We start from the raw sequence: 22,925 nt of genomic DNA on the forward strand, positions 1-22,925 counted from the left end.
AAAGGGGTTCTTTCGCAAAAAAAGTAGGCAGTTAAAAAATGTGACAGATGACAGGTTTTGGGCCAGTCCATCTTTTTAAGGGGGATTCTCAGGGCTTTCTTTGTTTTCAACAGCATTTCCTGAACAGCAGTTTAACTGCCAAAATAGCAAGCCGGCCTCCCTAATCACTTGCACACTATTATGTCAGTTAGATTTTGCAACTGTTGTTCAGGAAATGCTGTTGAAAACAAAGAAAGCCCTGAGAATCCCCCTTAAAAAGATGGACTGGCCCAAAACCTGTCATCTGTCACATTTTTTAACTGCCTACTTTTTGCCGCGAAAGAACCCCTTTAAGGATTCGATTGAGGCTCCCCTCTCTATTCTAATGTCCCCCATTGCTAAGCACAGCTCTCTTTCAGATCTCGGCTCCAGCTTACTGTGCATGCGCGGCGGGCAGGCTCGTGCTGCCACTATAGAGGCAGAATAGCTATGCGGCCCTCATGTGATTAGCGACCATGCATCGTCGCTAATCTTCGTGGTGGGGGGCTGCGCTCAGCGACGGGGGGCATTAGAATTAGTGTTGGGCGAACACCTGGATGTTCGGGTTCGGGAAAGTTCGCCGAACATGGCCGCGATGTTCGGCATGTTCGGGCCGAACTCCGAACTTCCTGAACATCCCGCTTTTGGGGGCCCTATGGGGTCGCAGGCATAAGGGGGGAGCATGCCCCGATCGCGGGGGGGTCGGAAATTCCCCCCACCCCCTCCGCTAGCGCTCCCCCCTCGGCCCGCTTCCCCATACAAAAGTTTGGCAAAAGTAAAATAGTACCGGTGGTGGTGGTGGCCTTGCACTGTGAAGTGAGTGAGGAGGAGGAGGAGTCGGAGAGTGACACGTTGAGGGAGGCCGGGCAGCGGGCGGTTCAGCGGTAGTACCCTTGTGGTACTTCCGCCCTTTCTCTGACCTCACATCCTCTGCATACGAGGGTACGCGTCACGCGTACCCTCGTATGCGTCATCACGCAGAGGACGTGAGGTCAGAGAAAGGGCGGAAGTACCACAAGGGTACTACCGCTGAACCGCCCGCTGCCCGGCCTCCCTCAACGCGTCACTCTCCGGACTCCTCCTCCTCCTCACTCACTTCACAGTGCAAGGCCACCACCACCACCGGTACTATTTTACTTTTGCCAAACTTTTGTATGGGGAAGCGGGCCGAGGGGGGAGCGCTAGCGGAGGGGGTGGGGGGAATTTCCGACCCCCCCCCGCGATCGGGGCATGCTCCCCCCTTATGCCTGTGACCCCATAGGGGGGCAGTATTCGGCCGAACAGGGCCCTGTTCGGCCCTGTTCGGCGGCCATTTAGTAGTTCGGGGGGAACCCGAACTCGAACATCACCCGAACAGGGTGATGTTCTGCAGAACCCGAACAGTGGCGAACACTGTTCGCCCAACACTAATTAGAATACAGAGAGAAGCCTTAAAAGGATCCTAAAGGCTCTCCTCTCTTTAGGTAAGTATCTAATTTTGGACCTAAGCTTTGGCTCAGCTACACTTTAAAGGATACCCGAACTGACATGTGGCATGATGAGCTAGACATGTGTATGTACAGTGCCTCGCACACAAATAACTATGCTGTGTTCCTTTTTTTCTTTCTCTGCCTGAAAGAGTTAAATATCAGGTATGTAAGTGGCTGACTCAGTCCTGACTCAGACAGGAAGTGACTACACTGTGGCCCTTATTGACAAGAAATTTCAACTATAAAATACTTTCCTAGCAGAAAATGGCTTCTGAGAGCAAGAAAGAGGTAAAAATGGGAATTTCTTATCGGTGAGGGTCACACTGTAGTCACTTCCTGTCTGAGTCAGGACTGAGTCAGCTACTTACATACCTGATATTTAACTCTTTCAGGCAGAAAAAGAAAAAAAAAGGAATACAGCATGATTATTTGTGTGCTAGGCACTGTACATACACATGTCTATCTCATCCTGTCACGTGTCAGTTTGGGTATCCTTTAAGGACAACTGAAACACAGCTGCAAAGTATATTGTGCCAATGAGGATGTGGCACAAAGTTCCTACATCATTTAGAAAACATGGCTCCCTGGCTGTAATTGGTATGTATAGTATATATATATAGTAATAATAGTAAAGTATAGTAAGAAAAAAAAGAAGCATACATCTTCAACGCATCCTGTTTTCACTCTCATCATCTGCTTCCTGATTCTACCAGATGTTTTCACTCCAATTTGCAGAATGTTTTTTGTGTGAAATATGATTGACATACAGAGCTATATAATTATTATTGGGCCCTATTCACTAAGGATTTCTGCCATAGGCACACAATGGGAGGAACACTGCAAGAATTTAGCCACTGGCACAAAATGGAAACCCCTTACTGAAGAGGGCCCTATCTTTGGGAAAGGTCAGTAGTGTTTGTTACTGCTTTTTGGTATACTAAAGCTTGGTGCTGCAGCCTGCTTCTCTCAGGCACCCCTGTGCTTAAAAAGGGAATTCCACTGTTGTTATAAAAATTGTCAGTTCTTTCTTCTAATTTGATGTTCTTAAAAATGATTTGTACATTTCAATTTGCAGCCAGTTTTGAATTTTTCAAAACTGACACTATGCATCATATTGCACTTATTTGTAACCATGACAACATTACTTTGGAGTACAGATTGCCTCCAAAATTTAACCTTGCTGTACCAGTAATCAGCTGCACAGCGCAAAAGATCGTATTATGCCATTTGCGCACTTGGACTAGCTGAGTGAGGAGCAGCAGGCTGTGACACGCCCATCTGGCGCTTTCTGCTAAATGTGCAAATAAAAATAAGATAAGCAAGATGAAATACCATTGGCCAAATGAATGAAGGCATTTATCTGTCAAAGTGGAATTCCCCTTTAGAGAGCACCTGTAGCCAACAAAATGCTGTGAACAATTTTTCTTTTCATAAAGATTTTAGGGTAATTTTGTTGGATGATGTTAAAGTGGGCAACGTTTATTTTTTTATTTATTTTTTTTATTTTCGTTTTTTTTTTTCATTTTTATGTAGGGAAAATCTGCATTTCCAATCGGAAATCAGAAAATGAAAATCGGGATTCCGTGGAAATCTGATTTACCCCAACTTGGTAATTTTAGCCCAATAACAGAACCAGAAAGAATTGGCCCAATCAGAGAATGCACAATTTTCCTGCAAAATTTTAATTTTAGACCAATCACAAGACTTGTTTTTCCATTTTTCCGATTTCCGTTTTTTCCAATTTACTTTTTTTCTGATTTTTTTTTTTTTTGCATTCTCTGATGCAAAAACAAATGACTAAAATAATGTGTTGGGAAGATTTCTCCTCCCCTTCTGTCCCTGTAAGGCTGAAAAAAAGGAGATACAATTGCATTTACATTTCACACTAGTTACCCCAACAGGAAGTGTGGAGTTCTGTATTTCCTGTATTTATTTGGCACTGACGCTCTTTCTGCCGAGTACATTGCAGGAATTTGAAGTACATGTGTATGCATACTTATACAATGTACTAAAATGTACTATACATTGCTTTTTTCCTATGCCACTGTCACTTAGAGTAGGTAGAAGTAATCCAATTTTGACAGCTCTGACAGGTTTTAGACCAGTCCATCTCCGTATAGGAGATTCTCTGAATTTTCTTTATTTTCAAAAACTTTTATGGAATGGAAGCTGCTCTTTACAATTGCCGAAATAGTGTGCAAATGAGTAGGGAGGCCACCTGGCATCTTTGTATAGATTCATTGTAGGGAGTGGTTTTTTTAAGAGTAAAGGAAATACTGAGAATCCCCCACGAGGAGTTTCACAAGTCTTAAATCTGTCAGATCTGTCTGACAGCAACATAGGAGAAAAGTAATTTACAGTACATTGTACTCTGGGAGAAATATACTTGTTACATGCATGTTTACATACGTATTTTAAATATTATCTTTATGACATAATGGTCCTCTAAACTATTGACTACTAATACATGACTAATAGACCCTGACATTTCTACCACTGCCAGTTTATGGGGCGGCCATTGGATTCAGCAGTGTGATTTTAGGGATGTGAATATATATATTTGCAATTAACTTTTTTACCTGAGTTTTCTCCTAGGTGATATTTCCACACATTGTTAATATAATGGCCCATAAGCAAATCACTTTTTTTCATCTAGGAGATCATTTTTCATCTTCTATTTAAAATAACTTTCCAGCACTTTTCAACTAAAAAAGTACCAAAACGTAAATTAAAAAGTACTAACAAAATTACTCTGAGTATTTTCTTGCTTTCTGGTGGCTTAACCTGCCTGGCGTTCTATTAAGATCGCCAGGGAGGCTGCGGGAGGGTTTTTTTTTAATAAAAAAAAAACTATTTCATGCAGCCAACTGAAAGTTGGCTGCATGAAAGCCCACTAGAGGGCGCTCCGGAGGCGTTCTTCCGATCGCCTCCGGCGCCCAGAATAAACAAGGAAGGCCGCAATGAGCAGCCTTCCTTGTTTTGCTTACATCGTCGCCATAGCGACGAGCGGAGTGACGTCATCGACGTCAGCCGACGTCCTGACGTCAGCCGCCTCCGATCCAGCCCTTAGCGCTGGCCGGAACTTTTTGTTCCGGCTACGCTGGGCTCAGGCGGCTGGGGGGACCCTCTTTCGCCGCTGCTCGCGGCGGCGATCAGGCAGCACACGCAGCTGGCAAAGTGCCGGCTGCGTGTGCTGCTTTTTATTTGAGCCAAATCGGCCCAGCAGGGCCTGAGCGGCAGGCTCTGGCGGTACTGGACGAGCTGAGCTCGTCCAGACCGCCCAGCAGGTTAAAAGGCATTTTATCGACAATTTTAAAAATATCACCTAGGAGAAAACTCAGGTGAAAAAGTGAATTGCATATGGGCCAATGCCTTTTAAACCACCAGCATGATAGAAATGGATAATTTTTATTGTACTTTTTCATTCACTTTTTGGTACTTTTTCAATTGGAAAGTGCTGAAAAATTATTTTAAAAAAGTGTTAAAAAAATTATCTCCTTGTAGAAAACTAAGGACAAAAAGTGAATTGCATGTGGACCTTTATGCAGAGGTGGCCCTTATGCAATTCACTTTTTCACCCGAGTTTTCTCTGCTTGGTGATATTTTCACAACTTGTAAATAAAATGCCTTTGACACCCCCAGCAATCAAATGAATGCTCAAAATAGTTTTGACAGTACGTCATCAACTACTTTTTGGTACTTTTTCCATTGCAAGGTGCTAAAAAGTTAACGACCAGCCGCCGCCGATAGGTCTTTCCTGTATTTTCATGAAAACCGAGCGGCCGTTCCATGTTAGTTCACAGAGGGAGTCTCCGTGAACAGCCTGTGAGCCTCCGATCGCGGCTCGCAGGCGAAATGTAAACACGCGGGGAAGAAATCCCCGGTGTTTACGTTGCACAGCGCTGCTGTTGCAGCAGCGCCGTAAAAGAGATCAGCGATCCTCTGATTGGCCGGGGATCGCCGGCATCTGATAGGCTGAAGCCACCCTTAGTAAGGAGGAGAGGTAGGGAAGGAGAGGGAGGGGGAATAGCGCTGCAGAGGGGGGCTTTGAGGAGCCATCCCCGATAACCACAAGTAGCCGGCGGCGATCAGACCCCCCCAGCAGGACATCCCCCTAGTGGGGAAAAAAGGGAGGAAGTCTGATCGCCCTGCCTCAAATGTGATCTGTGCTGCGGGCTGAAGAGCCCACGCAGCACAGATCACATAATAATCAGCCGGTCCTTAAGTGGTTACATTGAAGATGAAAAATAATCTCCTAGAAGAAAAGTCAGCAGAAAAAGTGAATTGCATATGGCCCATGGTGTTCTTGCTCAGATTTACGTCTGTAAATCTATTGCCACAAAAACACAGCGTGCCTCCCAATTTTTCCAAAAAGAAAGCGTCTAAGGCATGCCCCTGTGACACCTTCAGCCACGCCCCCACCACACCCCCAGAGATGTGTACCACAAAAAAATCATGATTGAGGCTAGGAACACACTAGGCAGAGTCGCGAGCACTGTGGAAAACGCGAGCATTTTTGCAGATAACGAAAGTCTTTCGGCTGCATGTAAAAATGCTCATATGTGTTTTACAGTGCGTGTTTTTCAAAATGCACAACTTGCTGTATGATTTCAAAAAGGCATGTGCGATACACATATTGGCCCATATGCAATTAACTTTTCCACCTGAGTTTTCTCCTAGGAGAAAATTTCTCATTTTCTATTTAGACTTATTTTTCCGCACTTTGCAATTGAAAAAGTAACAAAAAGTGGGTTAATAGCAGGCCTTATCAGAGATAGCACGCCTTATCGAAGTTAACACGCCTTATCAGAGTAGCATAGCGAGCGCTACGAACCCGCAGGGGCTCAGGGCAGGACGAGTGGAGCTCTCGCCATTGCCAATTAGGAGGCATAAGTTCGTAGCACTCGTTATGCTACTCTGGTAAGGCGTGTTAACTTCGATAAGGCGTGTTATCTTAGATAAGGCATGCTGTTTGTCTTAGTGAATCAATCCCAATAAGTGTTATCAAAATTATTTTAAGTATTTTCTTGCTTTCTGATAATTTAAAAGGCATTTTATTGAAAAGTTTGAAAACATCACTTAGGAGAAAACCCAGGAGAAAAAGTGAATTGCATATAGTTGGGCCTATGTATGTCAATGGATGCGCAGAGGACTGCATTTTTACATGACTTTTTCATGCTGGTTTTTTTTTTTAAATATGATACTGTATTTTTATTCCATTGCTGAAGGGAAAATATTGAAAAATGCATACGAAACGCACTGAGAAATTAAAAACGCACAGTGTAGAAAACACATGGTTTTCCACACTGTCTAGTGTTCTCCCAGCCTAAAAGAAATATCTTGTAAACCCCATTGGTTCTTTCTATCATGTCTACTTTACCTTTTTTTCTTCCTTATTTTCAGTAAATAAAGTTTAGAGTCCTGTAAACATGATTTAACTACAGAAATACATTTTTATATTTAATACATATTTAAGTGACTAGACTTTACCAAACTTTTGTTTAAATGCCCCCTACCTTATCTTGACAGCTTTTCTTAAAGGGACACTGTAGGGGGGTCGGGGGAAAATGAATTGAACTTATCCGGGGCTTCTAATGGTTCCTGTGCCCGCGCAACCACTCACCGATGCTCCGGCCCGCCTCCGGTTCACTTCTGGAATTTCAGACTGTAAAGTCTGAAAACCACTGCGCCTGCGTTGCCGGGTCCTCGATCCCGCTGATGTCACCAGGCGCATACTGCGCAGGCCCAGTATGGTCTGTGTCTGCGCAGTACGCTCCTGGTGACATCAGTGGGATTGAGGACATGGCAACACAGGCGCAGTGGTTTTCAGACTTAAAAGTCTGAAATGCCAGAAGTGAACCGGAGGCGGGGCCAGAGCATCGGTGAGTGGCTGCACGGGCACAGGATGTCTGCAGGGGACCATTAGAAGCCCCGGGTAAGTTCAACTCATTTCCCCCCGACCCCCCTACAGTGTCCCTTTAAATCTTTAAAGGGAGCCTGACATTACATCTAACTTTGGGGTGTATGCAATAAACTGCAATAAACAGAATAACATACGTAAAAACTTAATGCATGATGAGTAGAGAAGAATGCAATATGCTTAACAAAGTTTATTGTGGACACCCCTTGGTGAGATAATTATGCTTATGTATAGTCCCAGTCCTGCTTACGACCAGTCTGGGGTACTTTTTTCTTTTATGTCACTGTAAGGGTTAAGAATCCAGTGTTATGAATGACAGTTTCACTAATACTAGGATAGTTACACTGCAAGGTAACGCACACTGATAACTAATAAGAAGTCATAAAACTTCTGTGTGGCTGATAAAAATACTTCTGAGAACAGGAAACAGACGAAAAGTTCAACAGTTTAGAAATTGTCTGTATGGGAGCTGAATAAACATAAACACAACAAAATGCTACTATTCACCTGGGACACTCAAAACCACACTAACATTTGTAACATTAATAGTTAAAATAAGATAATGGGAAACCAGGAAAGTTGTTGTTTGATCTTGTTTGGGATTAAAACTATACATACAATAGGTAATCCCATCAGTCCTCGGTACACTTTTCAGTTGGAGTTTGCTTTTATTCAACACTCCCCCCTCCACCCCCGCCTCCCAAAAAAAGGAAGTGGGTACTAGATCTTTTTTCGTACACTGAATCTGTATTTATAGAGATGTAAACTTGTAGAAGGAGACTTTTTATAGAATTATAGAATGGGCTGCCAATAGCATTCTTGGGCTATTGTACATTTTGTACATTATGTACATGTGTTTAACTGAGAACATTCCCTTCAATTTAAAAAAAAAATGTACAACAGATTTACCTTGATCAAAGTTTCTGTAATTTAAACAGGTAGAATGCAGTCTTGTGTTATGGCCACCAAAAAATAGTATGCTTGTTAAGTTACAGGTAGTAATGAGCAAATATGACCATTTTCTTCTTTGCCATAATTTTCACCCACATTTTACATTTTCACAGAGATGAGTATTTACAAAAACCATTTGGGTAATAGAAAACACTTTTTTTTGCATGGAGTAGAAAATGCATAAAAATATTATATCAGCACATAATACTACATGTGTGCATTGGAATCAATGGGTGCGAGGAAATGAGAAACAAGAATACACACAAAAAGACATTGGCCTCAATTCACTAAGATCATGCTGGAGATAATAAGTCAAGAGAAAACTTACCTCACACAATGAGAGAGTTATCTTATCTCTTCATTCCTTACGTTACCTCCTCTGTAGTTAATTTACCTCCTCTGTAGTTAATTTACCTAGTCTGTAGTTAATTTACCCCCTCTGTAGTTAAGTTACCTCCTCTGTAGTTATTTTCACACGCAGTTAATTAACAGCCTGTCTTTAACTCTGGAGTTATTTTAAGGATTGGAGAGTTAACTTAAAGACAGAAGAGTTAACTTTAGGTTTGCCTGAGGTAAAATGTTTCCTGAATACTACATGCCTTATCACCATGGTAACAACTCTAGAAGAGTTATTAAAGACAGGAGATAAGCTTAGTGAATTGAGGCCATTGGTCTTTATTCAATTCCCTGTTTCTCTTTCTCCAAAGTTTTCTCCTAGATGGTATGTTCACAACTCATCAAAAAATGCCTTTTAAGCCACCAGCAAGTAAGAAAATACCCAGAATCATTAGTACTTTTTCACCTACTTTTTGGGCGTACATAAAAAAAAAAATAGCGCTGCAAAAAAATGGCGCAGGGTGATGCTGATAATGAAATCTTGCTAATAAGGCTATATCATTTTTTAGAAATGCTCTTAAACGTTAAATAACCTTAGTAACAAAATGTCATTATCGGCATCTACAGTATCATACATTACCTAGTCCCAGCCATCGTGTTTCCTCCTCCACTTCCTGGTTAGATTGCAGGAGTCCTGCAGCCAGCCAATCACCATGCAGGGACTGAAGACACACGGTGATTGGCTGGCTGCAGGACAGGACTGCAAACTAACTAGGAAGTGGAGGAGACGTGATCACCAGGGGCAGGTAATGTGTAACTCCATCCCTGCCTACTCTCACACTAAACCCTCCCTCTGCCTATGCCATACCCTAAGACCCCCAGGTATCTAACCCTAACCACTCCAACCCTGCGGTCTAACCCTAACCACTCCAACCCCGCTGCCTAACCCTTACCACTCCAACTCTACTGCCTAACTCTAACCACTCAACCCCCATGCCTGATCCTAACCCCCGGCCTAATTGAACCCACTCCCTGCCACCATAGGTGGCAACAGTAAAAGCCGCGATCAGCAGCAAGGAGGTTAAATTAAGGTTAGGTGCCCGCTATTTATTTGGCGCCAAAATTTAACCGCCTTGCTGCTAATCACAACGTTTTTATCGGCTGTGCCGTTTTTTATCTGATACGCTTTTTAATTGCAGAGTACAGAATAGTTTTCTTTTAAACAGAAGATGAACTATTATCTCCCAGGAGAAAAGTTAGGGGAAAAAGTGAATTAAATAAGGGCAATTTTCACAAAACTTTATTTAACTCAGTGGGTGGCAGAAAACACATTTTTGAAGAAAGTTCTCATTTTTGCAAAAATCTTGTGAAAATCAATACAATTTTCACAAAAAGTTTTGGACCCGAAGATAATGTTAATCTATAAGCAGAGAATGACTTTGGAGAAAATTTGTGCTCATCCCCAGTGACAGGTCCTCTTGTTGTCTGAGGAAGGAACACAGGAGGATAAATGCAGCCAGGACAGAACAGATGATTAAACAGTTTCCTGTGCAGATGTGCTTGATTGGTTTAATCTTCAGGCTGTTCGCTTGTCTGCTCAGTCCTCTTCCTGATGCTGTGGGATAACTGCATTTTACAATTACACTTATTGTAGCAGGAAATGATTATCAAGTGATGTTACTGGATGGAGACACCGAGTCCACACAGTGTACTCCTGCTGCCAGTGACAGATTCCTGCAGATACCACATAGCCTATGGTCCATAGCCTGCTGCCCTAGGAGGGGAAGCATTGGAAATGGAAACAGATGACTGTAGCACACGGAAATATAGAAGGATAGAATACATATGGAATAGCACTAGTTGCTTTCAGAGGAGGTGTGCTGCATACCTCCCAACCTTTTGAGATAAGGCAGAAGGCATACCTCTTTACCATTTGAGATAAGGAGAATGTATTATTTTAAAGAATTCATATTAGCTTTTGAAAAAAGGCAATATGTTTGGTAATAGGATGGAAATGAATTTTGGACTTACTTTAACTCATTTTAAATGGAAAAAAAATAATAATATATATATTTACACAGGGGCCAGTACTCCTGAAAAGGGAAAAGATGGGAGCTATGAAGCTGCATGTATAATAAAGGTTAATAGGAGAATGGCTGTTGTTAAATATGGAGCTGCATATGGAACCGGAACTTCTGCTTCATATTGAAGATTACTGCGCACAGCAGAGGAAAATGGAAGATTCCAATATCTGGAAGAGCGGGATTCCTGTGTATGGAAGAGGGGAGATTTCTGTATATGGAACAGGGAGATTCCATTATATGGAAGAGGGAGATTCCTGTGTATGGAGATAGGGAGATTCCTGTAAATGGAAGAGGGAGATTCCTGTATATGGAAGAGGGAGATTATATCATATGGAAGAGGGAGATTCCTGTATATGGCAGAGGGAGGTTCCTGTATATGGAAGATGGAAATTCCTGTATATAGAAGAGTGAGGTTCCCATAAGTGGAAGAGGGAGATTATTGTACATGGAAGAGGGAATTTCCCCTATATGAAAGAAAGAGATGCCGCCTATAAATAGAAGAGGGAGGTTCCCATAAGTGGAAGTGGGAGATTCCTGTATATGGAAGGGGGAGATTCCTGTACATAGAAGACGGAGGTTCCCATATATGGAAGAGAGAGAATCCTGAGAGGGAGGTTCCTGTGTATGGAAAAGGTATATTCCTGTACATAGAAGAGAGAGGTTCCCATATCTGAAAGATCAAAATTCCTGTACATAGAATCCCATATGTATAAGAGGGAGGTTCCTTTACATAGAAGAGGGAGGGTTCCCATATGTAGAAGAGGGAGGTTCCTTTACATAGAAGAGGAAGGTTCCCATATCTGGAAGAGTTAGAATTCTGTACATAGAAGAGGGAGGTTCCCATATGTATAAGAGGGAGGTTCCTTTACATAGAAGAGGGAGGGTTCCCATATCTGGAAGAGTTAGATTCCTGTACATAGAAGAGGGAGGTTCCCATATCTGGAAGAGTTAGATTCCTGTACATAGAAGAGGGAGGTTCCCATATGTATAAGAGGGAGGTTCCTTTACATAGAAGAGGAAGGTTCCCATATGTGGAAGAGTTAGATTCCTGTACATAGAAGAGGGAGGTTCCCATATGTAGAAGAGGGAGGTTCCTTTACATAGAAGAGGGAGCGTTCCCATATCTGGAAGAGTTAGAATTCTGTACATAGAAGAGGGAGGTTCCCATATGTCTAAGAGGGAGGTTCCTTTACATAGAAGAGGAAAGTTCCCATGTCTGGAAGAGTTAGAATTCTGTACATAGAAGAGGGAGGTTTCCATATGTCTAAGAGGGAGGTTCCTTTACATAGAAGAGGGAGGGTTCCCATATGTATAAGAGGGAGGTTCCTTTGCATAGAAGAGGAACCTTCCCATATCTGGAAGAGGGAGGTTCCTTTACATGGAAGAGCCAGGTTTCCATATATAGAAGAGGGAGGTTCTTTTACATAGAAGAGGAAGGTTCCCATATCTAGTAGAGGGAGGTTCCTTTACATGGTAGAGCCAGGTTCCCATATGTAGAAAAGGGAGGTTCCTTTACATAGAAGAGGAAGCTTCCCATATCTGGAAGAGTTAGATTCCTGTACATAGAAGAGGGAGGTTCCCATATGTATAAGAGGGAGGTTCCTTTACATAGAAGAGGGATGGTTCCCATATCTGGAAGAGTTAGATTCCTGTACATAGAAGAGGGAGGTTCCCATATGTATAAGAGGGAGGTTCCTTTACATAGAAGAGGTAGGGTTCCCATATGTGGAAGAGTTAGATTCCTGTACATAGAAGAGGGAGGACTTGTTTTGTTCTTTTTAATCATACTTGTGGTAGAAACTTCACTTCCAGCTGAGAATTTTGGCATCTGACAGTCAAGGTGCCGAGAATAGTAACATCTCTGAGCCAGTACTACTCTTCATGGTCCAATAGTTTCTCCATTCTATTCCTGTCAGTTTAAAAGAGAATGACACTTAGGACAAACATCACCTGAAAAAAATTCATCCTATCAGACTATACACACTTGAAACTTCTCTTTGTTAGATGTGAACTGCATTAATAGGGGAACAGAAAGCAACCAGCAGAGCCCCCGTAATCCCGTACAAGATGATGTGCTCTTGATAGGCTAGCAGTTGATGCTCCAAGTAAATGTAGAGTGGTGGGTGCTTTTATATTGTTAGTCTACTTTTGCATCTTAGTTAGTTTAGCCTCTGTTGAGGTTGTTGATGTCTTTCCTTAAAAAGCGTTGCTACCCAAAAGTCATCTATTTAAATAGTGTTAAGCAGAAAATCGGAATGATGTGTAAGCCTGCCATAGCCAGTTGGGTTGAAGCCTGCTAATACTTTAGGGCCTGGAACCCCACTGCACCTTGAGTCCTACCCCTCCAATGAGAACCTACCACACACTCCTCTTGATCTCCAACTTTCAATGCTATGAAACTAACCTTTGCTTCCTCATCCCACTTTGGGGAATAGTGCTGGTGTGCCCATATGGATTTCGCAGCAGTTACGCTTTATCCCTCTGGCTGGGGACTCAGCATGTGAACTCAGGGACTCATGGCTGGAATCTGTAAGAAGATCTTTGCGCGTCTTTAACCTGCTCTAACTGGCTGCACACTGCTCCTGCACTCTGTTGGCGCATTGCACACCAGTGAGCAGATGCTCATGGTTACTGTACGGCTTGTGTAGCCGCAAGGGCCTGTATTGCAGTGCGACTTTGCACTGTGCAGGTTGCATGCAGCTGGATGACATTCATTGCAGGATGTGATTGAAAGTAAAACATGGCAAATACTGTGTTTGAAGAGGATTTCTTTAACCGATTCCAGCCAGGAGTTCCCAAGGTCGCAAGCTGAGGGACAAAGCCTAACTGCTGGGAAACCCATACGGACACACCAGCCACCATTTCAGGTGAAGTTACTCCGTAGCCGGTTGGCCACCACTGACACCACTGAGTATTTTCTTCTCTCCTGTCTTTCTACTGCCACATAAAACATCACCTAAGCAATGAGTTTATATCACTGTGTAAACTCTTCAAAGGATTAGGGGGTATTCAATTACCCTCTGGTCATAGTGTCCTTATCTTATCCGTAGGAAGCTTTCTGTTATTTGCATGTATAGATAAGCCTGTAGCTAAGGGGAAAAACAACTTCAGACAATCCTACTGGCACCGCACAGTACCTGATGCTAAGCAAAGGCACCTAGACCAGGTAAAAAGAAAGAAAATGGTGGACATATGCAGACCTATTTTACAAAACAAAGTGGGTTACATATATATTTGAAGCACTAACTATCTTTGACAATGGTTTATTTGTGGATGTTAAAACCTACTTTAAAGACTTTAGATTTTCCTCCTGAATGTACAAAAATACTGTACTTTTTAGCATATAAGATGCTCCAGACAATAAGACGCACCTAGGTATAGCGGGCAGGAAACCAGGGGAAAAAATATACCAAACCTGGTGTGTCTATAGTCCAGGAGCATCTTGTAGCTGTTCTCCCCCAATTATTTTGCCCTTCTTGTACCGCATATGTACTCTTGTGTCCTCCATGTGTCCCCTTCTGTCCCCATGTGTCCTTTCTGTCCCCCATGTGTCCCTATCTGTTCCCATGTGTGACCTTCTGGTTCCCTGTGTGTCCTCCTCTGCACCCCGTGTGTCTGCCTCTGCCCCTGTGTGTCCGCCTTTGCCCCAGTGTGTCCTCCTTTGTCCCCTGTGTGACCTCCACTCCCCCTTCTGTCCTCCTCTGCTCCCCATATATTAATATCGGCAGCGCCAGCATGGCTCATCCAGGGGCGATCACAGACCTCTCCTCTCTTTCACCACTCCCATAGTGCTGGCTCCTGCTGATCGTGTCATCAACAGTAGCTGGCACTAAGGGGGCAGTCTGAGAGTACAGGGAGTCCCTGACAACGTGTCGGGTCTGTGGTTCATATTGGAGGGCATTTGTAAGTCGAGAACTCCCTGTATTTGGCATATAAGATGCAGGGACTTTTTCTCCCCATTTTGAGGGGAGAAAAACTGCATCTTATATGCTGAAAAATACGGTACTTCACAGCATTGTAGTAAAGGGCTCTTGGGTTTATTATTTGCTCCTGTTTTATTAGTCTGGCAGGCTATACTAACATCATGGAAGCTGAGTCTGTAGACGAGAACTGTGCAGCACAGAAGGAGACTAGTTGGAGTCTCTAGACGAGTTGATGCTCAGTAAATCTGAACACAACTAGCTCAGAGACAGGAAGAGCTCCCAGCCATGCTTCTAACGGATACCTCCAATTAACGGCTATTAAATCATGTGCCCCACATTATGAGTATTCTTACACTCTCATCATATTACTCAATAATGTAAGAAAACACCTATTGACCATTACATATTTGTCTATTATAGGAAGCACATTTTCTCCTCTAAACCATAAATAGCCCAGGAAGGAGGATTAATTTGACCCCTGAACATCTGCAGCTCTTATGGGAGCACTGATCCTGCAAATAATTAATCACAGCCTCTCTGTTGCTGCACACTTTCTCCTTGGCTTGCAGCATTGATTTTAACCTTCCTGGCGGTAAGCCCGAGCTGAGCTCGGGCTATGCCGCGCAGGAAGATATCTCAGCCCCTGGTGGGGCGATTTTCTTCATTTAAAATGCTGTACGCGCAGCTAGCATTTTGCTAGCCGCGCGTACAGCCTGATCGCCGCCGCTCTGCGGCGATCGCCCGCACGCAGCGGCGCAAGAGGGCCCCCCCCCCCGCCAGAGCCCTGCGCTGCCCGGACCAATGAGTTCCGGGCAGCGCTATGGGCTGGATCGGAGGCGTCTGACGTCAGGACGTCGGCTGACGTCATTCCGATCGTCGCCATGGCGACAGGAGAAGCCAAACAGGGGAACGCGTTATATACGCGTTCCCCTGTTTGCTATTGATGCCGGCGACGATCGCACTAGAGGGACACATGCGCCCTCTAGTGGTGTTTCATGTAGCTACCACTCTGGTAGCTTTACATGAAACAAAAACAAAAAAATAAAAAAAAAAGGATTTTTGCCTTTTTGGCAAAAACAACTAACTGCCAGGAGGGTTAAAGCCTCGTATTTGTTGTGTTGAGTTTGGAGAAATCCTAAATGAATCCTGTGAAAAGGATATATCTCAGATGCAAAACTAAGAAATGATTTCAGAGTGTATTCTTTGGAGAAACGCAGCAGTGATGAGCGAAAACGTCAATATTCTTTTCACATTCATTTTCGCGAAAATAATGTTAAATAGAATTTTTGAATGAAAATGCCATAGAAAATACATTTTGATTTTTTTTTAGCAATTTTTTGCAGTAAAATATATTGATTCCCACATTTTTGCAGTAAAAATATAGTTTTTCTGTGTTTTCGTGGTTATTTTTGCGAAAATTTTCTCTGAATCGAAAATGGCAAATGGCGGAAATTATCAAGCAACACTGGTAAGCAGGATGAAGACATCGTGTATTATTTCATCATCACACATTTTCCTTTGTCAATGTGCCCTGATCAGCCAAAATATTAACCACCCTGGCGTTCTATTAAGATCGCCAGGGTGGCTGCGGGAGGGTTTTTTTAAATTAAAAAAAAACTATTTCATGCAGCCAACTGAAAGTTGGCTGCATGAAAGCCCACCAGAGGGCGCTCCGGAGGCATTCTTCTGATCGCCTTCGGCGGCCAAAAGTAACACGAAAGGCCGCAATGAGCGGCCTTCCGTGTTTTGCTTACTTCGTCGCCATGGCGACGAGCGGAGTGACGTCGTGGACGTCAGCCGACGTCCTGACGTCAGCCGCCTCCAATCCAGCCCTTAGCGCTGGCCGGAACTATTTGTTCCGGCTTCGCAGGGCTCAGGCGGCTGAGGGGACCCTCTTTCGCCGCTACTCGCGGCGGATCGCCGCAGAGCGGCGGCGATCAGGCAGCACACGCGGCTGGCAAAGTGCCGGCTGCGTGTGCTGCTCTTTATTTCATTAAAATCGGCCCAGCAGGGCCTAAGCGGCACCCTCGGGCGGTAATGGACGAGCTGAGCTGGTCCATACCGCTAAGGTGGTTTTAAAACCAAATGCCTAGTACTGTGTTATTTGTGTAGAGATCCCTCTTGTGCTGCCAAAACAGCTCATCAAGGCATGTACTCACCGAGCATACATTTGAGGACCGCATTGTTAAACTCCCCTAAAGACCAGGCCATTTCTCACTTAATAGGCCACTGCAGCTTTAAGGCCTTGCTGCAGGGCCGTCCAACTCAGCACACAAGTGATTCCTCCCCCCTTTTCTCCCCACCAACAGAGCTTTCTGTTGGTGGAGTCTGATCGCCCCTCAGATGTTTATTTATTTTTTTATAAATATTTGTTTTATTATTTTTTCAATAAATATACCAATTTTCTTTTTCTTTTTATAGTCCCTCCCCCTGCCAGCCAATCAGCGTGATCAGCTGTCATAGGCTTCAGCCTATGACAGCCGATCACCTCTGAGCTCCTGGAGGGGACAGCCGTGTCACACGGCTGTCCCCAGTACAGCGCTGCCTTACATCACAGCGCTGTACAGGCATACAAGATGGCGATATCGCTGTCTAACACTTTCCTAGCGCCGATCGTCGCTGGGAGACTGAAGGCGGAGCTCTGGCATCAGAGCGGGGATGCGCGTGCATCGGCGTGCGCGATCGCATGCAAACCACGCCCCAAGGACCTTACGTCGATCGGTGTTAGGCGGTCCTGGGGCTGCAGGTCAGCAAAAGGTTATGAATAGACCTGCAAAAAAAATGGCACAGGTTGATGCTGATAATGATGTCTTGCTACTAAAGTTATTTTAGAGATGTCCTAAAAAGTTAAATAACCTCAGGAACTAGATGTCATTATCGCGATCTATCATACATTACCTGGTGCTGGCGATTGCGTCTCTTCCACTTCCTGGTTAGTTTGCAAGAGTCCTGCAGACAGCCAATCACCATGCAGGGACTGTAGCCGCATGGTGATTGGATGGCTGCAGGTCAACTGCAAACTAACTAGGAAGCGGAGGAGATGCGATCGCCCGGGACCAGGTAATGTATACCTACACCTCTGCCTATTCTCACAATGAACCCTCCCTCTACCTATGCCTGACCCTAAGACCCCTCCAGGTGCCTAACCCTAATCACTCCCCCCCCGCTGCCTAACTCTAACCGCTTCACCCCACCTGCCTAACCCTAACCACTCCAGCCTCGCTGCCTAACTCTAACTGCTTCACCCCACCTGCCTAACCCTAAGCACTCCACCCTCGCTGCCTAACTCTAACCGCTTCACCCCATCTGCCTAACCCTAAGCACTCCACCCTCGCTGCCTAACTCTAACCACTTCACCCCACCTGCCTAACCCTAAGCACTCCACCCTCGCTGCCTAACTCTAACCACTTCACCCCACCTGCCTAACCCTAACCCCTCCACCCTCGCTGCCTAACTCTAACCGCTTCACCCCACCTGCCTAACCCTAAGCACTCCACCCTCGCTGCCTAACTCTAACCGCTTCACCCCACCTGCCTAACCCTAAGCACTCCACCCTCGCTGCCTAACTCTAACCACTTCACCCCACCTGCCTAACCCTAACCACTCCAGCCTCGCTGCCTAACTCTAACCGCTTCACCCCACCTGCCTAACCCTAAGCACTCCACCCTCGCTGCCTAACTCTAACCACTTCACCCCACCTGCCTAACCCTAAGCACTCCACCCTCGCTGCCTAACTCTAACCGCTTCCCCCCCTCTGCCTAACCCTAAGCACTCCACCCTCGCTGCCTAACTCTAACCGCTTCACCCCACCTGCCTAACCCTAAGCACTCCACCCTCGCTGCCTAACTCTAACCGCTTCACCCCACCTGCCTAACCCCCTGCCTAAGTGTACCTGCTCCCTGCCGTCATAGGTGACAATAATAAAAGCTGCAATTAGCATAAACGAGGTTAAATTATGGTGCCCGATAAGGCATCCAGGCGCCATCATTTAACCTTTTTGCTGCTAATGGCAGCTTTTACTATTGCCGACTACAGCGGCCTCATTTTTTAGGCTCCTGCACCATTTGTATCTGCTCCCCTCTACAAGGTATCACAAGGTGTCCTGTGGTATCTGGCAACAAGGCATTAGTAGCAGATCTTGTAAAGCCTGTATTCAGCCTCCCATGATGCATATAATAGGGCATTTGCATCAATTAATAATGTGCATATATTGTTTAATTGCATCTGAATCTCTTGTAATGTTTAAAATACCAGGTGGTTGATTGCTGTAGTTTCTTCTTGCCAGCAGAGTGGGAGTCCTCCAGCATAGAGCAGACCACCTGACCCCACCCACTTTCTTCCTCTACTGAAAGAAATTAACTCTTAGTGGCCAACACTGCAGCCATACTTCCTCTCTGCTCAGCATTAAATAAAGCATTAACCCTTCACACATACTACTTTCCAGCCCTGCCTGCAATATGACACCATTTCCCACTACTTTTTTACATTCTTTTTTTTTTCTCGGAAAAACACTGGGGAAGGTATGGGGGTGGTTAACTACTCTGAGCAAGGACAGAGAGATAATACTCCTCTGCAGAGCTGCAGTCCTGGCAACAAAGCGTTAAGCACTCAGAAGAGGGAGGAGATAGGTGGGGTCATGTGATCTGTACTCACCCCTTAGAAGAGGGAGGAGATAGGTGCAGTCAGGTGATCTGTACTAACAAAGGGAGACTGACTGTGCTCCTCTCCCTGTTTTACAATGCGGTTTGCCCATCTTCCCTGCTTATCCTCTGCCTCTGATGCTTTTAGCCATAGACCCTGAACAAGCATGCAGATCAGATGTTTCTTACTAAAGTCTGACTAAATTAGCCACATGCTTGTTTCAGGTGTGTGATCCAGACACGACTGCAGCCAAAGCAATCAGCAGGACAGTCAGGCAATTGGTATTGTTTAAAAGAAAATAAAAATGGCAGCCTCAATATACCTCTCACTTCAGGTATCCTTTGAACTACCCAGCAGCGGTTTTAAGGTATTTTAGGCAGCATTGCGGAGAGTGCCAGGAATGTCACAAATTGGTGTCAATATGGCCACAAACAGCAATGGATGCAATAGTGAGGGATAAGAGGCAAGAATGAGAGCGGTAGTTGGAACTACAATCCAGGGGAGAGTTCTAGAGAAGAGCACACTTCCTTTACAGTCCTCAGACAGTGTATACAAGATAGGGAAGCCCCCCAATTATAACTGGGCCTCTTTGTAGTCTGTATCCATGCCAACAGCGAGAGCGCCCCATAACCCCCGCCAGCGTGTTATAAACGAAATCCTCGTGTTTTATCAGCCTTTTTCTCCAGCTCCATTCCCCCCGCTCTCCAGGGACCGAGCACAGGCCTCCTACAGATAGATTAGGATAATAATTGAAGTGTGGGCAAGTCACGTTTGCCTGTATTTGCTTTTATCGCCGGTGATGAGCTGTGAGCTGGCTGGTGACTTTGTGCAAGGACTGTGTGTTATCAGCACAAAACACAGGAGCAGCAGAACGGCTGCCGACGCTGCTGTCTCTGCACTCCAGCGGGGTTATTTTTACCTTTTGATCCCGGCGGATTGCATTATTTTAACCTTAGAATTACACTGCTGACTCCCCTCTCTGCACATCTGCGGCTACCTCTTCCTGCATCACCAGGAGTCTGAATTATTCATGAGAGCGGCTTCCATTTGTGCAGCAAAGATCCAGTAATGTCAGCTGACGTATACATGCTGAGCTTATAGGAATATTTACAAGGTACAGATAAAAGGAGAGCTCAAAGCATGTCTTTGTGTCCATAAGGTCTGACTTTGTCTTAAAGGGCAAATAAAGTGATAAAAATATGGTGGCTGCCATATTCATTTCCTGTTAAACAATACCAGTTGCCTGGCAGCACTGCTGATCTATTTGGCTGCAGTAGTGTCTGAATCACGCCAGAAACAAGCATGCAGCTAATCCAGTCAAATCTGCCAATAATGTCAGAAACACCAGATCTGCTGCATGCTTGTTCAGAGTCTAGGGCTAAAAGTATTAGCGGCAGAGGATCAGCAGGACAGCCAGGCAACTGGTATTGCTTAAAGGACATAGATATGGCAGCCTCCATATCCCTCTCGCTTTAGTTGTCCTTTAAAGGGAATCTGAGGTGAGAATAATATGGAGGCTGCCATATTTATTTCCTTTTAGGCCTTGCTCCCAGTGGTGCAATGCGGCATAGCGTCTGCTCTATGATGCGGCTTGCTGCACGGCAATGCACCACCTATAGGGGCATTCACAGTGCGGCAGGTGCGTTACGGTATAATGGGTTGTGTTATGATAATGCACTGCATGCATTGCGTTACCACTAAACACACATAAAAGTCAAGCATATTTTTAATTGACTGTATGCTTCATTGTATGCGACGCTGCACAGCCGTAATGTACGGTATGACTTTTTTGTTCCATTGCTTTTGCTCCTGTTATTTAGGGAGCTCAACACAACGTCCCACTGGTCCTGTGTCCAGGACAAGCATGCAGATCAGGTGTTCTGACTGTATTAGCCTCATGCTTGTTTCAGGGTTGTTACTCTACTGATGCCAGCAGATCAACAAGACTGACAGGAACTTGTTTAAAAGGAAATAAATTTGGCAGCCTCTTACCCCAGGTTAACTTAAAAGGCCCCATTTTATTTTTTCACTTTTAATTTTTTATGGACATTAAATAGAACATCACTTTAAAGAGAACCCGAGGTGGGTTTGAAGAATATTATCTGCATACAGAGGCTGGATCTGCCTATACAGCCCAGCCTCTGTTGCTATCCCAAACCCCCCTAAGGTCCCCCTGCACTCTGCAATCCCTCATAAATCACAGCCACGCTCCTGACAAACAGCTTGTCAGAGCTGGCTGTGTTTATCTCTATAGTGTCAGTCTGCTGCTCTCCCCGCCTCCTGCAGAACTCCAGTCCCCGCCTGCATCCCTTCCCTCCCTGCTTATTGGAGCAAGGACCGGAGCTATGCAGGAGGCGGGGGAGCAGCAGAGACTGACACTACAGATGTAAACACAGCCTCACAGCACGGCTGTAATTTTTGAGGGATTGCAGAGTGCAGGGGGACCTTAGTGGGGTTTGGGATAGCAACAGAGGCTGGGCTGTATAGGCAGATCCAGCCTCTGTATGCAGATAACATTCTTTAAACACACCTCGGGTTCTCTTTAAAATTATTGTGTATCAACAAATTTTGTAAAACGCGTTGTAGTTTTTGCAAATTAAAAAAAAAAATACATCCCCCATAGAAATGGCAAGTGAGATGTAGAGTAGAGTTATCTGAGGATTTAGGTACTGGTTCAGCTGTTGTGTTGATTGTCTGCTTTTAAAACCTAATTCCAGATTTGTCTTTTTAAACTAATTTAGGGTTAGGTTAGTTTGTCTCGTTATATTCCATGCCTATATAGGTTGACTTGTCTTATGACTGACTGTATACTGACGTTATGCCTCTCTATGTTGGAGGTATGCATACATGTAATAAAGGAGCTGGAAAATTTGGGTACAGGACAAAGCCGAAAAATGGCTCACCTGCTCCTGCACAAGTCCCAGTCCCAGCTATGGCTGGTGGCTGAATTATGCTGTTTTTTCATAATTTGGGGTCAGTCTTTTGATAGTGCCAAATTACTGACAGGTCAGGTCAGACGTCACATAAGCTAAAATATCTTACATCTGAGTATAGCATGATGAAAGGATACCCAAGGTGACATGTGACATGATGAGATAGACATGGGTATGTACAGTGCCTAGCACACAAATAACTAGGCTGTGTTACTTTTTCTTTTTCTCTGCCTGAAAGAGTTAAATATCAGGTATGTAAGTGGCTGACTCTGTCCTGACTCAGATAGGAAGTGACTACAGTGTGACCCTCATTCATAAGACATTCCAACTATAAAATGGGAAAAGTGTATACTCACCTAACGGTAATTTTCCTTTCCATGTGCGTCCATGGCAGCATAGGGATTAAGCCCCATATGTATGCTGCCATGGAGGCATATGGAAAACGGAAAATTGTATACTCACCTAACGGAAATTTTCCTTTCATGTGCATCCATGGCAGCATACATATGGGGCTTAATCCCTATGCTGCCATGGAGGCATATGGAAAACACTTTACTAGTAGAAAATGGCTTCTGAGAGCAGGAAAGAGATAAAAAGGGTCAACAGTTCATAGAGTTTAGCTCTGGCATACTTCATTGAATGTGTCATTG

At 44.5% G+C, this 22,925-nt stretch overlaps 1 protein-coding gene across 9 annotated transcripts in view; it reads left to right on the forward strand.

The window, feature by feature from the left end:
* The window catches only part of ELAVL4 (ELAV like RNA binding protein 4), a 233,653-nt gene that overhangs the window by 154,212 nt on the left and 56,516 nt on the right, over positions 1-22,925 (forward strand). For 7 of the 9 annotated variants that reach the window (XM_068239053.1, XM_068239051.1, XM_068239052.1 and 4 more), the window contains exon 3: positions 2,306-2,392. The exons of the other annotated variants lie outside the window; for them this stretch is intronic. In XM_068239053.1, the coding sequence (XP_068095154.1) occupies positions 2,306-2,392 (87 nt within the window). The remainder of the gene's footprint in view (positions 1-2,305; positions 2,393-22,925) is intronic. 9 annotated transcript variants of the gene reach the window in all.

The sequence above is a fragment of the Hyperolius riggenbachi genome, chromosome 6 (genome assembly GCF_040937935.1).
Source record: "Hyperolius riggenbachi isolate aHypRig1 chromosome 6, aHypRig1.pri, whole genome shotgun sequence".
Lineage (NCBI taxonomy): Eukaryota > Metazoa > Chordata > Amphibia > Anura > Hyperoliidae > Hyperolius > Hyperolius riggenbachi.